This window comes from Nomascus leucogenys, chromosome 4 (genome assembly GCF_006542625.1).
Source record: "Nomascus leucogenys isolate Asia chromosome 4, Asia_NLE_v1, whole genome shotgun sequence".
Taxonomy (NCBI): domain Eukaryota; kingdom Metazoa; phylum Chordata; class Mammalia; order Primates; family Hylobatidae; genus Nomascus; species Nomascus leucogenys.
The window spans coordinates 118,607,182-118,625,867 of NC_044384.1; the positions used below are offsets into that span (position 1 = coordinate 118,607,182).

Here is an 18,686-nt window from a genome sequence, read left to right on the forward strand (position 1 = left end):
ATATTTACAGTTATGGGCACATACATTACAATATAAATTTTTCTAGCTCTTTCAAAGCACCTTCATGTGAAAGAGCTCCCCATAAATAGGTCTGGAAGATGTAGCCACCCCTATCACTCCCATCTTAAAGGTCAGAAATCAAGTCAGTTAAGTGACTTGTCCAAGGTCACACAGGGCAACACTAGGACTTAAATTCAGTTGTTACTCTGTAGCTCATGGTCTTACCTATACCAAGAAGCTGAGAGCATTTTTCAAGCCACTCTTCCCCTTTCATCTCCAAAATCCCCCACGGTCCCCCACCTCCATTTATATAACGTGGAGAAAAGTCCATCAAAACTCAACGTTTGCAGGCAGGCGCAGTGGCTCACGCCTGTAATCCCAACACTTTGGGAGGCCGAGGTAGGCGGATTACCTTAGACCAGCCTGGCCAACATGGTGAAACCCAGTCTCTGCTAAAAAATATCAAAATTAGCCAGGCATGGTGGCGGGCGCCTCTAATCCCAGCTACTGGGGAGGCTGAGGCACGAGAATCGCTTGAACCCAGGAGGTGGAGGTTGCAGTGAGCCTAGATTGTGCCACTGCACTCCAGTTCCGGCAAAAAAACAAACATCCAAACAAACAAACAAAACCCTCAACATTTGGGGCAGGGGGAGGCATTCTATGGCTTGAAAACTAAAAAGCGTCCTTTGTTTCTGCAAAGGAATGAAGGCAGAGTTTGGGCATCTTCTGAGGGTCAAGCCCAACTTGCATAGCTCATTGGAAGTTGATAATCAGGCAAAAGCTGGAATTGGTCCTTAAATCTACTGATATCGACAGAGGCCAGACTTAGTGTAAAAATCCCCAATCCATTAATGCCAAATTGCTCTGAGGTGTTGGGGCCAGGGTGAGAGAGCATGGGGACAGGAGCAGGAGGTGCGCTCCATTCCCGGCAATCTGGAATAGAATATGCCCAGAGGATGCACCTCACCCTGATACTATGAGATGGAGTTATCATTTCAAGAGATTAACAAAACTCAAAGCTTTCTCCCTTGCTAAATTATCATTCTGGTAATACTTACTATTAAATTAATTTTGGAATGACAGGCAGCTTTTTGCAAGATGGTCATGCTCAGTTTTTGGCTAAGAGACCAGAGCCCATTTATGCTTTTTAATGTTCTCCTTAATGACTTAGAAAAGGTCAAAGCAGGATGATAAAATACAAAAAACAAAAAAACAAAAACATTTAGAGGCTGGACATGGTGGTCACACCTGTAATCCCAGCATTTTGGGAGGCCAAGGCAGGCAGATCACCTGAGGTAAGGAGTTCAAGACCAGCCTGGCTAACATGGCGAAACCCCATCTCTATTAAAAATACAAAATTACCCAGGCATGGTGGCATGTACCTATCGTCCCATATACCCGGGAGGCTGAGGCAGGAGAATGCTGGAACCCAGGAGGCAGAGGTTGCAGTGAGCCAAGATAATGCCAACTGTACACTCCAGCCTGGGCGACAGAGCAAGACTCCATCTCAAAAAAAAAAAAAAAATTCAGGCAGTAAATTTAGTATTAAGAAGATTTTTAAGGGTTAATCTCAAAAAGCTACACTTGTCAATAACACATGTTATTGTCACATAAATAGCAATGTGGAAAGAGTGCTAGACTAGGAGTCAGAACAGTTTCTCATGAAGTCATTTCATACCCCAGGCCTCAGCATTCCCATTTGTAATGGAGAAGCTTCTTCTATGAAGACTTAAGGCCTTTCTTGTGATTCGATTCCTCTTCAGATGCCTTCTCCAATGTGCGCGCGCGCACACACACACACACACACACAATACCATGACATTAATGCTTACTAAATATTCTAGTTGCTGAGATTAGACTGTTCCATTGAGCAAGTTGATCTGCTTCCTTGATATGCCAGTTCCCCTTCCTCTCCCCAGCCCCCACACAATATCTTGGCTTTAAAGATTAGTGGTGTCGGCAGGGTGTTGGCTGAAGCCTGTAATCCCAGCACTTTGGGAGGCAGGCAGATCACCTGAGGTCAGGAGTTCGAGACCAGCCTGACAAACACAGAGAAACCCCGTCCCTACTAAAAATACAAAATTAGTCGGGCGTGGTGGCTCATGCCTGTAATCCCAACTACTCGGGAGGCTGAGGCAGGAGAATCGCTTGAACCTGGGAGGTGGAGGTTGCACTGAGCCGAGATCACGCCATTCCACTCCAGCCTGGGCAACAAGAGTGAAACTCCATCTCAAAAAAAAAAAAAAAAAGGGCCGGGCGCGGTGGCTCACGCTTGTAATCCCAGCACTTTGGGAGGCCGAGGCAGGCGGATCACGAGGTCAACAGATCGAGACCACGGTGAAACCCTGTCTCTACTAAAAAAAAAAAAAAAATACAAAAAATTAGCCGGGCGTGGTGGCGGGCGCCTGTAGTCCCAGCTACTCGGAGAGGCTGAGCCAGGAGAATGGCAGGAACCCGGGAGGCGGAGCTTGCAGTGAGCCGAGATCGTGCCACTGCACTCCAGCCTGGGAGACAGAGCGAGACTCCGTCTCAAAAAAAAAAAAAAAAAAAAGAAAGAAAATTAGCCAGGCATGGTGGTGCATGCCTGTAGTCCCAGCTACTCGGGAGGCTGAGGCAGAAGAATCGCTTGAACCTGGGAAGCAGAGCTTTCAGTGAGCCGAGATCACATCACTGCACTCTAGCCTGGGCGACAGAGCGAGAGCCCGTGTCAAAAAAAAAAAAAAAAAAAAAATTGGTGTTTTCTAGTGGGGGACAGTGGCTCATGCCTGTAGCCCCAGTACTCTAGGAGACTGACATAGGAGGACTGCTATCACTTGAGGCCAGGAGTTCAAGACCAGCCTGGGCAACAAAGTGAGAACCCTGTCTCTACAAAAAAATTATAAGAAAAATTAGTGGTTTTCAAACACCTCATATAAAATGTAAACTGGGGCCAGATGAGGTGGCTCACGCCTGTAACCCCAGCACTTTGGGAGGACAGGCAGGAGGGTGGCTTGAGCCCAAGAGGTGGAGACCAGCCTGGGCAACATGGTGCAACCCAGTCTCTACAAAAAGAATTTTTTTTAATTAACCGGGCATCGTGGCATGCACCTTCTCGGGAGGCAGAGGTGATCACTTGAGCCAAGAAGGTTGAGACAGCAGTAAGCTGTGATTGCACCACTGCACTCTAGCCTAGGTGACAGGGCAAGACTCCATCTCAAAAAAAAAAAAAGTTTACAATTGCCTTCAATTGTAGGGCACTGTGCTATGAGACTTTATATTTCAGCTGTACTCCTTACAACACTGCAAAGAGTTACCCTCATTTTACAGATGCAAAAACTGAGGCAAAGCAGAACCTAACCTAGAATCAGAGTGCTCAAGCAAAGCCAAATAATTAAACAGACACTTGATTAGGATTGCCTATCAGGAGTCTTACTTTTTTCCAACTATTACCTAAACTTTCTACTCTCCTGCTCAATGCTTATCTACATTTCTGGAAGCATTTTCAGTACAAATCTATTGATAATCCTAAGTAATAGAAATATCTCCCTTTGACACTGATCTCAGAGGACACAGACCAAAATGTGGAGATATATGATCTAAACTCCTGACTTCCTTTAAGTGTCCAATACATGGTAATAATGGCTGCTGATGCCACTCATTCACAATTCTCATTTCCAAAACACCAGTGCTTAAGCAGTCATCCAATCTATATTTAGCAGCAAAACTTACGTGCAGATTTTTTATACAACAGCATTTTAATAATTATCCCAATTAGTTCCAAAAGAATATGAAACGACTTCCCCAAACCCACTGGCATTTCAAGAACATTTTAACTACAAAAGGTTAAGACGAGAAGAAAATGGCTGGCCAAACTTTCCAGAAGTAACAGCTACAGGATGCAGCAGCCAACAGATGTTTACAAAGGCTCTCATTCTCAGGGGCACCTGACCTGACTGACCACTCAGGCTCCAAAGTCCATTCAAGGGCCCCTGGAATTCACAGGGTGTCAGAGCCAGGAGGGTATGTCCTCAGTCTACACAACTGATCTGCACCCACTTTATTCTTTTTTGTGCCCACTGCTCTGCTTTAAAACCTATTAATGTTGACAAAATGTGCTATTCTGCAGAAGCTCATATAGATAAATGATCGCAATCAAGAATTATCCCCCCTTGCAAGGCGCAGTAGCTCATGCCTGTAATCCCAGCACTTTGGGAGGATGAGGCGGCGGATCACCTGAAGTCAGGAGTTCGAGACCAGCCTGGCCAATATGGCAAAACCCCATCTCTACTAAAAATATAAAACTAGCCAGGCATGGTGGTGCATGCCTGTGATCCCAGCTGCTCGTGAGACAAGGCAGGAGAATCGCTTGAACCCAGGAGGCAGAAGATGCAATAAGCCGAGATCACACCATTACACTCCAGCCTGGGCAACAGAGTGAGACTCCACCAAAAGAAAAAAGAAAAAAAAAAAAGAATTATCCTCCTACCCTTCATGACAAAGAAACTCATTCCCAATAATCATAACCTCAATATGCTAACATAATTACTGAACATAATATTTTTATTGCTAAAGACTACTACTTCTATATGGAAAATTGTTTTTGAGTGAAATACAACTGGCTGCTAATTTTTTGTTGCAACTGATAATTTATAGCTTCACTAAAAACAAACTCCCAGCCCGGGCGCGGTGGCTCACGCCTGTAATGCCAGCACTTTGGGAGGCCACGGTGGGCGGATCACGAGGTCAGGAGATCGAGACCATCCTGGCTAACATGGTGAAACCCCGTCTCTACTAAAAATACAAAAAAATTGCCCAGCACGGTGGCTCATGCCTGTAATCCCAGCACTTTGGGAGGCCAAGGCAGGTGGATCACGAGGTCAGGAGATTGAGACCATCCTAGCTAACACGGTGAAACCCTGTCTCTACTAAAAATACAAAAACAATTAGCTGGGCGTGGTGGCGGGCCCCTGTAGTCCCAGCTACTCAGAAGGCTGAGGCAGGAGAATGGCGTGAACCCAGGAGGCAGAGCTTGCAGTGAGCTGAGATCGCTCCACTGCACTCCAGCCTGGAGGACAGAGCAAGACTCCGCCTCAAAAAAACAAAAAACAAAAAAAAAAACAACCAAACAAACAAAAATTCACCTGGCCCGGTGTGGTGGCTCATACCTGTAATCCCAGCACTATGGGAGGCCAAGGTGGGTGGATCACTTGAGGTCGGGAGTTTCAGACCAGCCTGACCAACATGGTGCCACTACACTCCAGCCTGGGTGACAGAGCAAGACTTCCTCTAAAAAAAAAAAAAAAAAAAAGAACTCACCTGATGGGAATTAAAGTTCCGGTTAGGAACTATCTAGGATTAGTAGAAAATCTACAGTAAGTATGACAAAAAAAACTATTAGCCTAAGTCTAATATGAGTATCTCTAAAACTCAGGTTTGGGGGGGAGTTTGTTTTTGAGACATAATCTTGTTCTATCGCCCAGACTGGAGTGCAATAGCATGATCCTGGCTCACTGCAACCTCCGCCTCCCATGCTCAAGTGATTCTCCTGCCTCAGCCCCAGTAGCTGGGATTTGTCTGGCTAATTTTTGTATTTTTAGTAGAGATGGGGTTTCACCATGTTGGTAGGCTGGTCTCGAACTCTGGGCCTTATGTGATCTGCCCATGTCAGCCTCCCAAAGTGCTGTGATTACAGACGTGAGCTACCGCACCCTGCCTGGATGGTAGTAGTTGAGTGGGATCTTCCCCCATTTCATTTCATTCTACCTTCAAAACCAGTTGTAAGCAAACTGCATTTATCTACAGCATGAGGAAGGCAAGAGATGGCATGAAGAGGCAAAGATTTATTTTGGAATATCATTTAAGTCAAATCGTTTCAAATGTAAAGGGACACCACTAGGCCCTCTACTCCTCCCACTTTTTAGGTTGACAAGTCAGAGTCTTGTCAATCAAAACAGTCAATCTGGTTTCAGTCAACTCAGTTTGTGAGTATAGACAAAACCTCAAAAGGAGGGGAATAATTTAGTATTGAACAAGCAGGAGGTCACATCAGCTTTAGAGGAAAGATGGATCAAGCTTACTCTTGCAAGCCACAATGCTTGAAAGGTCAAGAAGAAAAGCGGTAACAGAGTAGGCTTCAATGGGTGGCATCTTGCTCCCTTTAAGGCAACTGTAATTCTTTATCATTATCTTTCTCTTGCTCTCTTCCAAAATGTCAGAGATAGCAAAAACAGCCTTAGTGAGCCAGGCCTTTAACCTTTATTAGTTTTATGGGTGGGAGTGGGAGAAGGGGGGAAGCAGTATTTTGAAACTGCCTGCATAGTACAGAATTCATCTCACCCTTTCGCCTGTGTCAAAAATGACACTGAAATGGTCCTTTATTTGCTAAGAATGAATACAGACAAAAGAAACCTTGCCGTGTGTAGAGAACTGGATGGAGAAAGGGCAAACCATGTGACTTTTAGCACCAGAAATAACTCAGAGGGGGTTAAATTTTAGAGCTACAGAATTATTTAATGAAAATTTCTCTTGAACCAGAAAAATTTATAAACACGTTTTACCCTGGCAAATCACTTCAAAAAAAGCATTTTAGCCATTTTACTTCATTGACAGCTTCCACAAGAGCTAACTCCCTTACTATATATGCATGATTATTAGTTCCTTTTATCAGTGAAAAGACATAAAGCCCAATTATGCTCATAATTTTACATGTGAGGAGAAAGTTGCATCCATATTAAGCAGTACTTGAGGAAACTAGACATTTTAGCCTCCTGAGATCCTTCTAGAAAAGGACTACCTAAGGGCCAGGCACGGTGGCTCACACCTGAATCCCAGCACTTTGGGATGTCGAGGCAGGCAGATCACCTTGAGGTCAGGAGCTCAAGACGAGCCTGGCCAACATGGTGAAACACCGTCTCCACTTTTTAAAAATACAAAAATTAGCCGGGCATGGTGGCACATGCCTGTAGTCCCAGCCACTTGGGAGGCTGAGGCAGAAGAATTGCTTTAACCAGGGAGGCGGAGGTTGCAGTGAGCTGAGATCGCACCACTGAACTCCAGCTTGGGTGACACAGCGAGACTCAGACTCGTCTCAAGAAAAAAAGAAAAGAAAAAGACTATTTAGCCCAGCGAGGTGGCTCATGCCTGAAATCCCAGCATTTTGGGAGGCCTAGGTAGGCAGGTCGCTTGAGCTTGCGAGTTCGAGACCAGCCTGGGCAACATGGCGAAACGCCGTCTCCACAAAAATCACAAAAATTAGCCAGGTGTGATGGCTAGAGCCTGTAGTCCCAGCTACTTGAGAGACACAGGCAGGAGGATCTCCTAAGCCTGAGAGGTCAAGGCTTTAAGGAGCTGTACAACTGCACTCCAGGCTGGGAAGAAAAGGACTAGGGCCAGGCGCGGTGGCTCTTGCCTGTAGTCAATCCTAGCCCTTTGGGAGGCCGAGACGGGTGGATCACCTAAGGTCAGGAGTTACAGACCAACCTGGCCAACGTGGTGAAACCCTGTCTCTACTAAAAAAAAAAAAAAAAAAAAAAAAAGAAAAAAAAGAAAAAAAATCAGCCAGGCAAGGTGACGAGCGCCTGTAATCCCCGTTACTTGGGAGGCTGAGGCAGAAGAATCACTTGAACCCGGGAGGTGGAGGTTGTAGTGAGCCAAGATCGCACCACCGCACTACAGCCTGGGCAACAAGAGTGAAACTCCATCTCAGAAAAAAAGAAAAGGACTACATAAAAGTATTAAGTAGCTATAATACAATAGGAGGGAGAACTAGATGGGTAATGGCAATTTTTACCCAATCTTCAAACACCTTTTTTTTTTTTTTCTTTTTTTGAGACGAGTCTCACTCTGTTGCCCAGGCTGGATGGAGTGCAGTGGCATGATCTTGGCTCACTGCCAGCCTCCGCCTCCCCAGTTCAAGCAATGCTCCTGCCTCAGCCTCCCAGGTAGCTGGCACTACAGGCACGCGTCACCATGCCTGGCTAATTTTTTTTTTTATTTTTAGTAGAGACAGGGTTTCACCATGTTGGCCAGGATGGTCTCGATCTCTTGACCTCGTGATCTGCCCGCCTCGGCCTTCCAAAGTGCTGGGATTACAGGCGTGAGCCACCGCGCCTGACCCTCTTCAAACACGTTTAGGAAGATTTCCCTGTATCTTTTTAGACAGTCTCGCTCCCATCACCCAGGCTGGAGTGCAATGGCACGATCTCGGCTCACTGCAACCTCTGCCTCCTGGGTTTCCCCATTTCAGGTACAACTATTTCACTTTGAAAACAATGTCAATGATAAAGAATAAATACTATTGTCAAATGAAGAACTGGAAGTCTAGAAAAAGTACAGTTTTTTTCCCCAAATATCTTGTCTTCCAAAATGTATATTCCTAGAATTGGAAATAAAAATCTTGTACCAAATCTATGCAATCCCCAAGCCACTAAAACCACTATAGTTTATCTTTGTAAAGGAAGGAAACTGAACAAATAATCACAAAAGGTTTCCCAGACAATGCTGATACCACAACAGCCTCCATATTACTAGCATAGTTTATGACAGGTTATGCCTTCAAGGCAACCTCATCAGCACAGGCTTGCCAAACTAGCCGTGGCCCACTTCCTGAGAGTCCATGTTGAAAAATCCATTCCTACGCACTTTAGTGGAAATAGCTTAAGCCCACAAAGGCTAAGCAATTAACATATCAATAATGAACATTTCCCTCCTATATATTTTTATCAAGCATTTTCTGAATTCAATAGGCTTCCAAATGTCTACCTGCTGAACTGGATTCAAAGCAACAACTTCTGTAATTATTTTCAAGGCACGTTAAGTTTGGTTTTCCAGCCAGTAGGTGAGATGTCTGCACTCAGGACATACTCACCCAGTATTGTAGAGCAGGTTGAAGGCAAGTAACAGAAATACTAGAATACCTATTTCTGTTCACTTTCTCTCCTTGTCCTTACTTTAAAAAAATTAAAAAAAAAAAGCTGTTGAAATTAATATGAATCAATCGGATTCCAATTAAAATCCCAATTTCTGGTAGAAATTCTCAAAGTTTATCATGAATTTCACCAACTTAGTTACATCTGATTGCCTCTAAAGACGAAAAAGATAGGAAAGTGGTTCTTTAGCTGTATCTACATTTCACACCTTTAAAAAGAGAATTACTTCGACATGCAGTGTAAGTGGGAAATTTGTATTATGCTTTTAAAAATATTTTGCTATGGATTTTATAATTTACGCAAGAACATTAATATAATTTAAAAATAAGCATGCATACACTGAGTATATGCAGACCTGAAAAAACTTAAGACTTTGGGAACAGAGAATAATAAACACTGGTGCTGAATACAGGTACAGTCCCATTTACAATATGACTTACAATATACAAAACAGAAATTCACACAACAACCGATTATTTTAGGCAGCAAACCTCCTTGTTCCAAGTGTCTGAAGCCACTTAGTAAGTTCCCTGCCAGGAGACAGTCCCAGGAGTGCTCAATGTTCAGGGTCAAATCAGGTTGGAATTCTAGAACTTTTCTCTTCAGGAGGCATTTTAAAGCCCAACACAGGGACTGCATGGATTCTACCAACACCTGCACCCCTTTTTCCAACCAGACTCCAGAAAACGCCACCCCCAGACCTGCCTAACTGGGAACAATATTGCCATCCTCGGGTGGGGCGGGCTACAATGTTTTCCTGGTGGCAACAATGTCACCCCCACTGCCCCTCACCGCTAGTGACAGAGGCTTTCCCGGGTTCAAACCCTGCTCAACTTCCCGCCATTCACAGAATCCTGACGCCCAGCTTAGGCACAGAACACACCCAGGATTTCTGCTCCCAGTATCGCCTCCAAGGCTGCAAAGGGCTCACATTCTATGTGCCAAAAGCAAAACAACACTAAAAGGGCCACTTGTGAGCAGCTGAAGCAGCGCTCACAACTCCCTAGTTGTGACACTCTTCCCCGAAAACTCAAGCGAAGACCCTTCTCCATGACCAGAGCGGCCGTGAACACCCCAGGAGGTGCCTGCGGGGAGAAGGGCAGCCGCCGGCCAGGCCACGTCCCCAGAGCCGAGGCAGGCTCCGGGCTGGCCGGGCGGCGGCGCAGGCCCGCGGCGACTCTGCCTGCGCCCGCCTCTCCCGGGACCCGCGGCACGCAGCGGGCCCGCGTCCAGCTGTTCAGGGGACGGCGACCTCGGATTCCCCGCCCGGATGCTGGCTGGGCCACGGAGCCTACAGGCCTTTCGGACTCTGTAGGCACAGAACTAGTGAAAAGCCCCAACTATGTTGTTGAAATAAGCCAAATAAAAGAGTAGCAGCAAGCAAGTCTCAGTATTTCGTTGGAAAACCCAAAGATTTCCAGGTTATCATCATTACGGTTTAAAGCCAATTGCTCAGACAAGACACCTCACTTGCCAGTCCTAAGAAGGCATTTCCAAGGGGATGCTTAAGGAAGAAAGTCCCCCTGGGCGAGAGACCCTGCAAGCTGGGGTAGGGTGCTTGGGCCTCCTTCCCAAGGTCAGGTGGCCTTAGTCACTATAAGGAAAAGGTGCTGCTCTGAATTATTTAACGGAGCCTGTTGACAAGGGAAGCAACTCAGTTAAGGAGCTCATCTTAAAAATTGAGGTAGACAGTATACACATTAAAATATGTGGATTTAGGCAGTGTATCAGAGTCTAGATATGGGTCAGTCTATCATCCTCCAAATGTCCTAAAGCTCCTTCCCCGCCAGAGAGGGATGACTTTTTAAAGGAACAATATTCTCAAACTGTTAACGTGATCACTTCCTTCAAAGAAAAGGAATTATTTAACCTGTGGGTGGAACCGTTTATGAACCTCACTACCTGTTAGTGCTGTCTCTCCTAACACTTTAGTCTTCTACTCAGAACACTGGTTTGTCACCTTTAATCTCAAATTTCTAGCGTTCTAAATCCAGGAATGAATAAAAGGGCCAAACAACTAATTTCCAAAACGTTTTTAATGAAAAGTTAAAGAGAGCAAGTAGAATCTTGCTCAAAACTGAGCAAATTTTATGTTAAGGATTATTAGTTACTTCAACCTGACATTGCACATGCTAAAAAGTGAATTTGAAGAGCTTCCGAGTACCTCCCAGGGTGAGTGGAGAGCTTCACTTCTCAATTCACACTCCCCAATGCGGTTTGAAGGGTTTTCTAATTTTAAAAGTGAGTAAATCTTTTACAAGTCTGCCAACACTGAGCATCTACTGTTTCAGCCCAAATAAAATATAGGTGTATCTTTAACTGGAAATATAAACTGACATTTAAACTAAAAACACCTCTCAGGAGCGGAAAGTCGTGGATTCAACCCCATTTCTGCTCGCCCTGCATTTGATCCAAATCTGCAAGTGAATTGGCTCAATTTTTCTGTTCTTGGGATTTGGATCGGTATTTACCTCAATCACTCATTTTTCTAAAAGTGATGAAAGTACATGAACCCATAGTATATTAAAACTAGGAGTCCATTCAAAGTTTAAAAACGGAAAAAAAAGATAACTGCCCCCTACCTTCTTACCTAGAGGAAACCTTTTAAAAGGAGATGCCTACAACAAGTAGATTAGAATTTCAACTTTTTTCCAACAGGAGAAGCCAGCTAAAGGCCATCAGGCAATAGCTCCGCCCTCCTCCCCAAATAACAGGTTAGGAGTGGAAAAGGCAGCGCCGCTGGGCTCACCTTTGCGGTGCTCGGTACCCACTCTCCAGCTTACACAGGCCATGACCCCCACTATAGCTTTTAAAGCCTCTGCAGTCTCCAGCTTACGCTCTAAGTCAAGACTTTCACCCACACCCTCTCTCACTGGTCTACAGGTAGATCGCCTAACTTACCGACCCCCTCGGCAAGAGCCCGCTTCTCAAGACTTTTGGCCTGCCTTTATTGGGTTCGAGGGAGAAGACGACACTCGCGTAATACCAAAGTGGAAAGGAGAAAGGGGTCACACTGTGTGAAAAATAAGCAAAAGTTTACTAGACAGCCCAAAGGGCGAAATCGAGCCCGAGGGTTGCGATGTAGCCCTAAGAGCCTTTGCACTCCGGCGTTCCAGCAGCGTACGGCTGCCTTGGTGTTTTCTAAGGAAGTCGAGCCCCTGGTTGAGCGGGGTGGATACCTCCTAACCAGGGAAACCGGTTCCTGTAGGGCTGGAAGTCGGGGCAGGCGGGCGCGGCCCAAGAGACTCAGGCGGGTGAAGGTAACGTCGTCCCCTTATTCCGCTTCTATCTCGGGGTGCAGCCGTGGGCCCACGAACGGCAATTTCACGCTAGGAGAATTCAGGGGCCAGAACACGCATTTTAAACAATATAGGAAGCAGCCGCGGAAAGAGAAGGGCTTAAGACTGGGGGCCCTTGGCCCTCAAAGATCCACAGACGCTCCCACTTAACAAACATAAGGAGGCAAGGACTGCCATGCTGTCCCAACAACAAAAAAAGTCTTCCCCTCACAAGTGCGCACGTGGAAACCAGGTCTACGGAGGCACACAAACTGCACGCACTCACCCACACAACCATCTCTTCCGGGCTCACTCTATTTTAAAGACAATCTATGAGTTTTCCAAACAAAAATCTGAAAATAAAGGAGCGCCTTCTCAGCACGTTGAGAGGCCTCTGGTGTGCCCACAAGAGCAGGCCACGTCTACACAAACACGCACACCTATCTCTTCCCAACTCATGCCTAACTGAAGACGATTGCCGCGTTTTGCCACACAGAAATTAAAATCGGGAAAGGGAGGACCCAACGCTATGGGATTTTTCGGGGCCCCTCGCGACACGTACACAGAATCCACTTCTACATACTTCCCAGGTCATGATCTACTTTGGTAGCAAGGACTGCCACGTAGCCAAAGGAAATACAAAGCAAATTCGGAAAGGGCCTCCTCCCCTCGCTGTGGGACCGGCCGGGAGACCCTGTCGGATAACACGCAGTTATCCGATGGACACAAACACACGCCCCCACGCACTCACCTCGTCGTCGTGGTGCTGGCAGAAGCCGAGGCGCTCGGGAAACACTGAGAGGATGGAGAAAGGCGGGCCGGGAAAGGGCGGCCCGAGCCCGAGCTGCTGCGCCGCTGCTGCGGCACCGGGACCCGGCGGGCCGCGCTCGATGTAGTGGTCCTTGGTGAGGCGCACGCGCTGGTGCGCTCGGACGCAGTTGTCGCACAGGTGCTCCTGGCAGTCGAGGCAGCGCGAAGAAGCTGCGTTGCCTTCATCGCACGAGCTGCAGCCGTGAGGCCGGCGGAGCAACAGCGCCGACGGGGAAGCGGCCGGGCCGCCGGGTGCCGAGCGGGAAGGCGCGGGCGGCTGCGGCGCCTGCGGGAGTGGCGGCGCGGAGGCGGACGCGCGCGAGTGCGCGTGGTGAGCGTGGTGCCGGTGGTTGCTGTGGCCGCCCGCTCCCGCCGGAGCGCCGGCGCGCCCGTTCTTGGGCGGCGGCTCGTCGGCAGTGGCCACCACCGCGTCAAGCAGGTTACTAAGCAAGAAGGCGGACGAAGGCAGCGCGTCCATGCCCGCCGCCTCGGCTAGCACTACTTTCTGGTCGCACACGGGGCAGCGTAGCTTGAGCGGCTCTCCCGGCGCGCCGCCGCCCGCCGCCGGCAACCGGTGCGCCTCGAGGCAGGGGCGGCAGAACGCGTGCAGGCAGGGCAGGACGTGTAGGCGGCGCGCCGCCGCCCCAGGGCCCCCGCCGCCGCCCCCCGACGACGTGGACGTCTGCGAGGAGGACGACGACGCGGACGAGTTGGAGGAGAGCGGCGCCGGCGAGCCGCACATCTCCTTGCACAGCAAGCAGATCTGGAAATCGGTCTCGGGGAACGAAGCCATTTGCAACCCAGCCCGCAGGAGGGAGGAGACCAGAGAGGAAGAGGAGGAGGAGGAGGAGAGAGCGGACGAGGTGGGTGGGGGAGGCACCGACTCACTCAGAAAAATGCATCGATTAGGCCTGCAATCCGGGAGCCGGCACCAGAGCAGCGCTGCCCGCTTGGCCTCGCCACGTCCGGCCCGAGCGCTGCCACCCCCGACACTGCAGGCATTAAATGCTACTATCCACCGGCGACACAGATTCCTCCGGATAACTTGGGGGCCGCGTGCCTTCCGAAGAGGGAACGCCGGAACAAGCCCCGACAGGCGAGGGGCGAGAGGGGGCAGGGAGGTCGGAAGACTCCCTGGAGCAGCTGGGGCTTCGCTTCGCGATAGCCGAAAGTAGTTCCCAAAAGGAGAGTTCGCTGTGCAGTCCCAGTCCTGGCGAGAGCAGAATTTGGTTCCACGAGTATTTGGTGCGTTGCTTTTCTTTAAACGGATTTAGTCTGTTCTTGGGAGGGGAAGGCGCCCCAAACTAGTAAAGGCGGGAGCGGCGCGTCGCCAAGCCGGTGTCTCCCCGCGCGACGTCGGCCGCCCCGCCGCATGACGCGGCGGCCAGGGGCTCCTGGGTGGCCCGGCGTGCTGCGCTTGGGGCTTGCGCACGGCCAGGCACGGCCTCCCCTGCAGGGCGGTGGGCCCCGCAGCAGCTGCAGCTCGTGGTGGCCCAGCCGCGGCCGCACGCGTGCAGTACGCACGCGCGTCCCACGCGCCTCGAGTCTCCCGCGCGCCTGCCCAGCCGGGCCGCGGCTGCCCGCGCTTAACACGCACGCGCGCCCCACGCGGCCCGGAGCCCTCGTGCCCCCGCCTCGCCTGGCCTGGGCGCCTCCCGCACGCTCCTTCCCCTTCGGCTTAGCGCGCGGGGCCGCAGGTCCCCGCGGGCCGCTCTGAATTATTCATCGGCAGGGAGATATTAGATGTACCCGCTCTGCGCGGGCCGTCGTGCAATGCTATCCGAGCTCCGCGCGCGCCCTGCGCCCCTCCTCCTCCTCACGTCCGTCCTCTCTGAAACCTTGGCAGAGAAGGGGGATCACATTTCCTTTGTCATCGGGCCATTTCGCCCTCGCCTTGGTCCCCCCTCCGATCCTGAGCCTCGGGGATGGAGGCTCCTCTCGGGCGCGCTGGATGAATCAGTGGAACCGGCAACAGCCCCGCGCGGCGAGCTCGGGAGCCGCGTGGCCAACGCCGCCGGCTCGCGCCCGCGTCATCTTTCTGAAACGAGTCGCCGATCCGGACGCGGGTGGCCTCGGCCGCGTTGCGCCTACCGAGCTTTGCTCCCGCCGTGCCCCGGCCTCCTGGGGCTTTGCACAACTCCCCCAATTCGGGTTGCGTGCGTGCGCGCGCGCGCGCCCCCTCTTTCTCTGCTTTGCCGCCTCTGCCTCCTCCTCCTCCTCCTCCTCTTCTCTTCAGTACGCCGGTTATTGGGACTGATCGGAATTCGGAATCCTTTTAATCTCCAAAGGAGCAAACTCACTTCCGCCCGAGTGCTGGGAGGGGGCTGGGGGAGGGGAGGCAGGGGAGGGGGCTCCAGGCAAACAGGAAACATTAGCCCTCTCAGCACGGCCCGCTTTTGTGTGCTCCCTCCCTCCTCCCTCCAACCTCCTCCCTTCTCCCGGCCGCTGGGGAGATGAACGCCCCCGGGCTTCAGTGTGACGACCTTTGAAACCTTCTGAGCGAGGAGCAGAGAACGACTCTTCCGTTTATTTAAAAAAAAAAAAGAAAAGATTTCATTCTGAATCCCTGGCTCAACCGAGACATATCCACTGCCGGGAGATCTCGGTTTTTACCCACCTTTTCTTTTTTTCTTTTTACGTTTTTTAAAGAACTCTGCATATCTGATAACCAAAACATCACACGGTTGTGTGCAGTTGGATGCATGGAATTAAGCGAGTATGAATTCGGATCGGCAGAGGGGCCAGAGTTCCCTTTTGAGTTTTAATGGGGCTGGGGGGAAGCAGGGGGCAGCTGTTCTGGGGAGGCGACCTGGTGATGGCCCCGCAGCCATCTGGGTGGTGCCCGAGGCCGCCTGAGCGGTTCTGGGAGAGGAACTTGCATGGCCCTGGAGAGAGACTCACTTGGAAGGGCAAGGAGGGCCACTTACCAGGATTTAGGTAGTATCTGGCCTGGAGGCCAACGGGGTAAAAATTGTCCCCTTCTTAACACTATCTCGCTGTTAGTGATATCCTATTTAACCTGGTACAGGCAACAACCTGATGACTCAAAAACATCGTGTTGGGAGAAAGAAGCCAAACACAAAAGAGTTCATACTGTGCGATTCCATTTCCAGGAAATTCTAGAACAGACAGAACTAAGCTATAGGGAGAGGAAAAGTAACCTTGGGGATGAGGAGGTATTGACTGGGAAAGGGCATGAAGGAACCTTCTGAGGTGGTGAAATAAAAATAGATTGCCGTGTATGTACATTTGTCAAAATTTATAAATGCCATTAAGATCTGTGCACGATTTCACTGTTTAAATTATACTTCGATAAGCAATTTAAAAAAACACCTCAGTGTCCAACCTGCATAACTATGCCTGGATCATAAAGAGGGAGAAATTTAAAAATACACTACATGGACCTCCCCAGCTCCTCTGGTTTTGCTCATCGGAATCCATGGGAAGATCACCCTGGAAAGAGCCCTTAAATCAACCCAGCTGGACACATGTGCTGATGGCCCTAGGAAGCTGCAGAAGTACCTCTCCAAAAGGATGAAGCCATCTCGGGGGCCAGGGTGCTGTCCTGAGATGGGAGCATTTCCCAGGCTGAGGAAGAGCCTGGCAGCCCCACCAGGAATGCCTAAGCCCTCAGCTGCCCCCAGAGCTCCCTCCTCAGCACCTGGAGCATAACGAAGATCAGTGAACATTTTCTGAAATGTGTGAGCAGTGAAAAATTATTGATCAAATAAGACCAAAACAGAGCCCCTCCTTTGCCAAACGAAGAAGCAAACTTTGTATAATTTAAAAATTAAAGAGAAAGCTTCTCATGCCACAATCTCTTGCCTAAACAATGTATTTCTTCCATAATTTGAGACCTGTGTAGAAACATGAAATGCTCATATGCGTCAATGCACTCCTATAATTTTTTACCATAATTTTCTACCATACTGGCCTTGCCATAGAGATGTTTCATGTAATTTTGTTTTGTTTCGTTTCTTTTCCTTTCTTTGATTGTTTTTCCTTCTCTTTTAAAAAACAAAAACAAGAGGAAAACAGATGGGGGAAGAGAATTGCCAGAAGGAAGATGGCCCCAGAGGGTCAGAAGAGGGATGGCCCAGACCTGCTGTCTCCCTCTTAGTTTGGCCCCACCCACCACCAAAAAAAGAAAGAAGAAGAAAAGAAAGACGACAAGGAAAAAAATCTCAATTGTCCTCCTGGTCCTGAGACTCAACATGTATTTTGAAAACGAGTAGCAGAGGTAGTACGTCAGCTGAGCCATCACGGAGGAGCAGGAAGGCTGTAACTCCAGAAAGAGGAATCAAACTTGACAGCGGTTTGTGGGTTTGTTTCCTGGGGACCATTGCTCAGAGAAAAAAAAAAGGAAGAAAAGAGAGAGAGAGAAGTGGGGGTGAGGTTTGATTTCTGATCGTGAAGTAGCTTTCCTTCTTTCTTTTCTTGAATTGACAGCACATTGCCAGGAAGCAGGCCTGTAGTGTAAATTGTTAAATTAGCACATTCCTAATTTTGGTTAAGACAATTTTTTAGCACCGGTAGGAAAGAGGGAAATCTTCAACCAATTTAACCCCACTTGTATAAGAAATACAGCTTATAGCTCTAATGTTTTTTTTAATATGGCATAGTGACAGTTAGTATTTGAATCTAATAAGGCTTTATACAGCTTATCCATGAGGAGCCAGAGCCACACATCTAGATGAGGAGCCAAAGACACAGTCCACTGCTATAAACTACATTGTATTAAATTTTTCATTGCCATCCTAGCTAATAAACACCCTTTGTTAGCAAAGGAGGAGGACGCAGGCTTCCAGTTTTTCCTCCAGTCATTTACATTTGAAAGGGAGTCTGTATGCCTTCAAGAATCCTGAAAATAAATCATCTTGTATTTTAATAATTAACTAAAAAGAAACTAAAAGTACAAAAAACTAGCCGCGTGTGGTGGCAGGCGCCTGTAATCCCAGCTGTTCGGGAGGCTGAGGCAGGAGAATTGCTTGAACCCGGGACCCAGAGGTTGCAGTGAGCTGAGATCCTGCCACTGCACCCCAGCCTGGGTGACAGAGCAAGACTCCTCCTCGTAAAAAAAACAAACAAAAAAACTAGCCCTAAAATTATAGAAGCAATAAATTTTCATTCTTTCTTGAATTCGTCTGTAGCCATGTTTTGTATTCAAAGGTAACACTAGCTTCTGCCACTCTCTCAGACCTTGGGCTGGGGGTTAGGCCACATTTCCTTCTGAGCGACTTTGTATCTGCTTTCTTCATCTGATCCTTTAATTAAATATTCGATGCACCCGCTTGTTTTGATGTCAAAATTGCACCTTTCACCATCATCCTCAGGGTGCATTCAGATAATTTTTAAGTCCATAAATCACCAGAGTATTTTTTTAAACATTAAAGAAACATTACATCATAATTACTATTTTGAACGATGGCAGGGGGTGAGGGGATGGAGTGGGGGGAACCAGCCTAACCTACTGAATCATTGCCTGCATCCTGCCAGTTAGGGGGAGATGGAGTTCTGACTCTGGCTTTGGAATCATTAACAGAGTGTGTCAGCTGCTTTCAGCAACCCTGAGTCCAGAACAGCAACATGTCAGATGATATCATGGAAGCTCTAGTCACCTAGAACTTTATAAATAAGAATAGAGAAACTTGAATTGCACATATAAAAGGTAAAAGTAAATATCTAGCTTTGG

General features: G+C 48.5%; 2 protein-coding genes across 2 annotated transcripts in view; one reads left to right on the plus strand and one right to left on the minus strand.

Annotated features, from left to right (window-relative positions):
- TRIM71 (tripartite motif containing 71) overlaps positions 1 to 13,864 on the minus strand; it is an 82,914-nt gene extending 69,050 nt beyond the window's left edge. Inside the window, exon 1 of the mRNA XM_003256820.3 lies at positions 12,936 to 13,864. Coding sequence (XP_003256868.2) covers positions 12,936 to 13,787 — 852 coding nt within the window. The 5' untranslated portion in view covers positions 13,788 to 13,864. The remainder of the gene's footprint in view (positions 1 to 12,935) is intronic.
- Positions 13,865 to 14,649: 785 nt separating this feature from the next.
- LOC100584979 lies at positions 14,650 to 15,251 on the plus strand. Its single transcript, XM_030810201.1, is given in 2 exon segments — positions 14,650 to 15,148; positions 15,150 to 15,251. Coding segments are annotated over 2 exon segments (513 nt in total). The 5' UTR covers positions 14,650 to 14,737.
- The last annotated feature ends 3,435 nt before the right edge of the window (positions 15,252 to 18,686 follow it).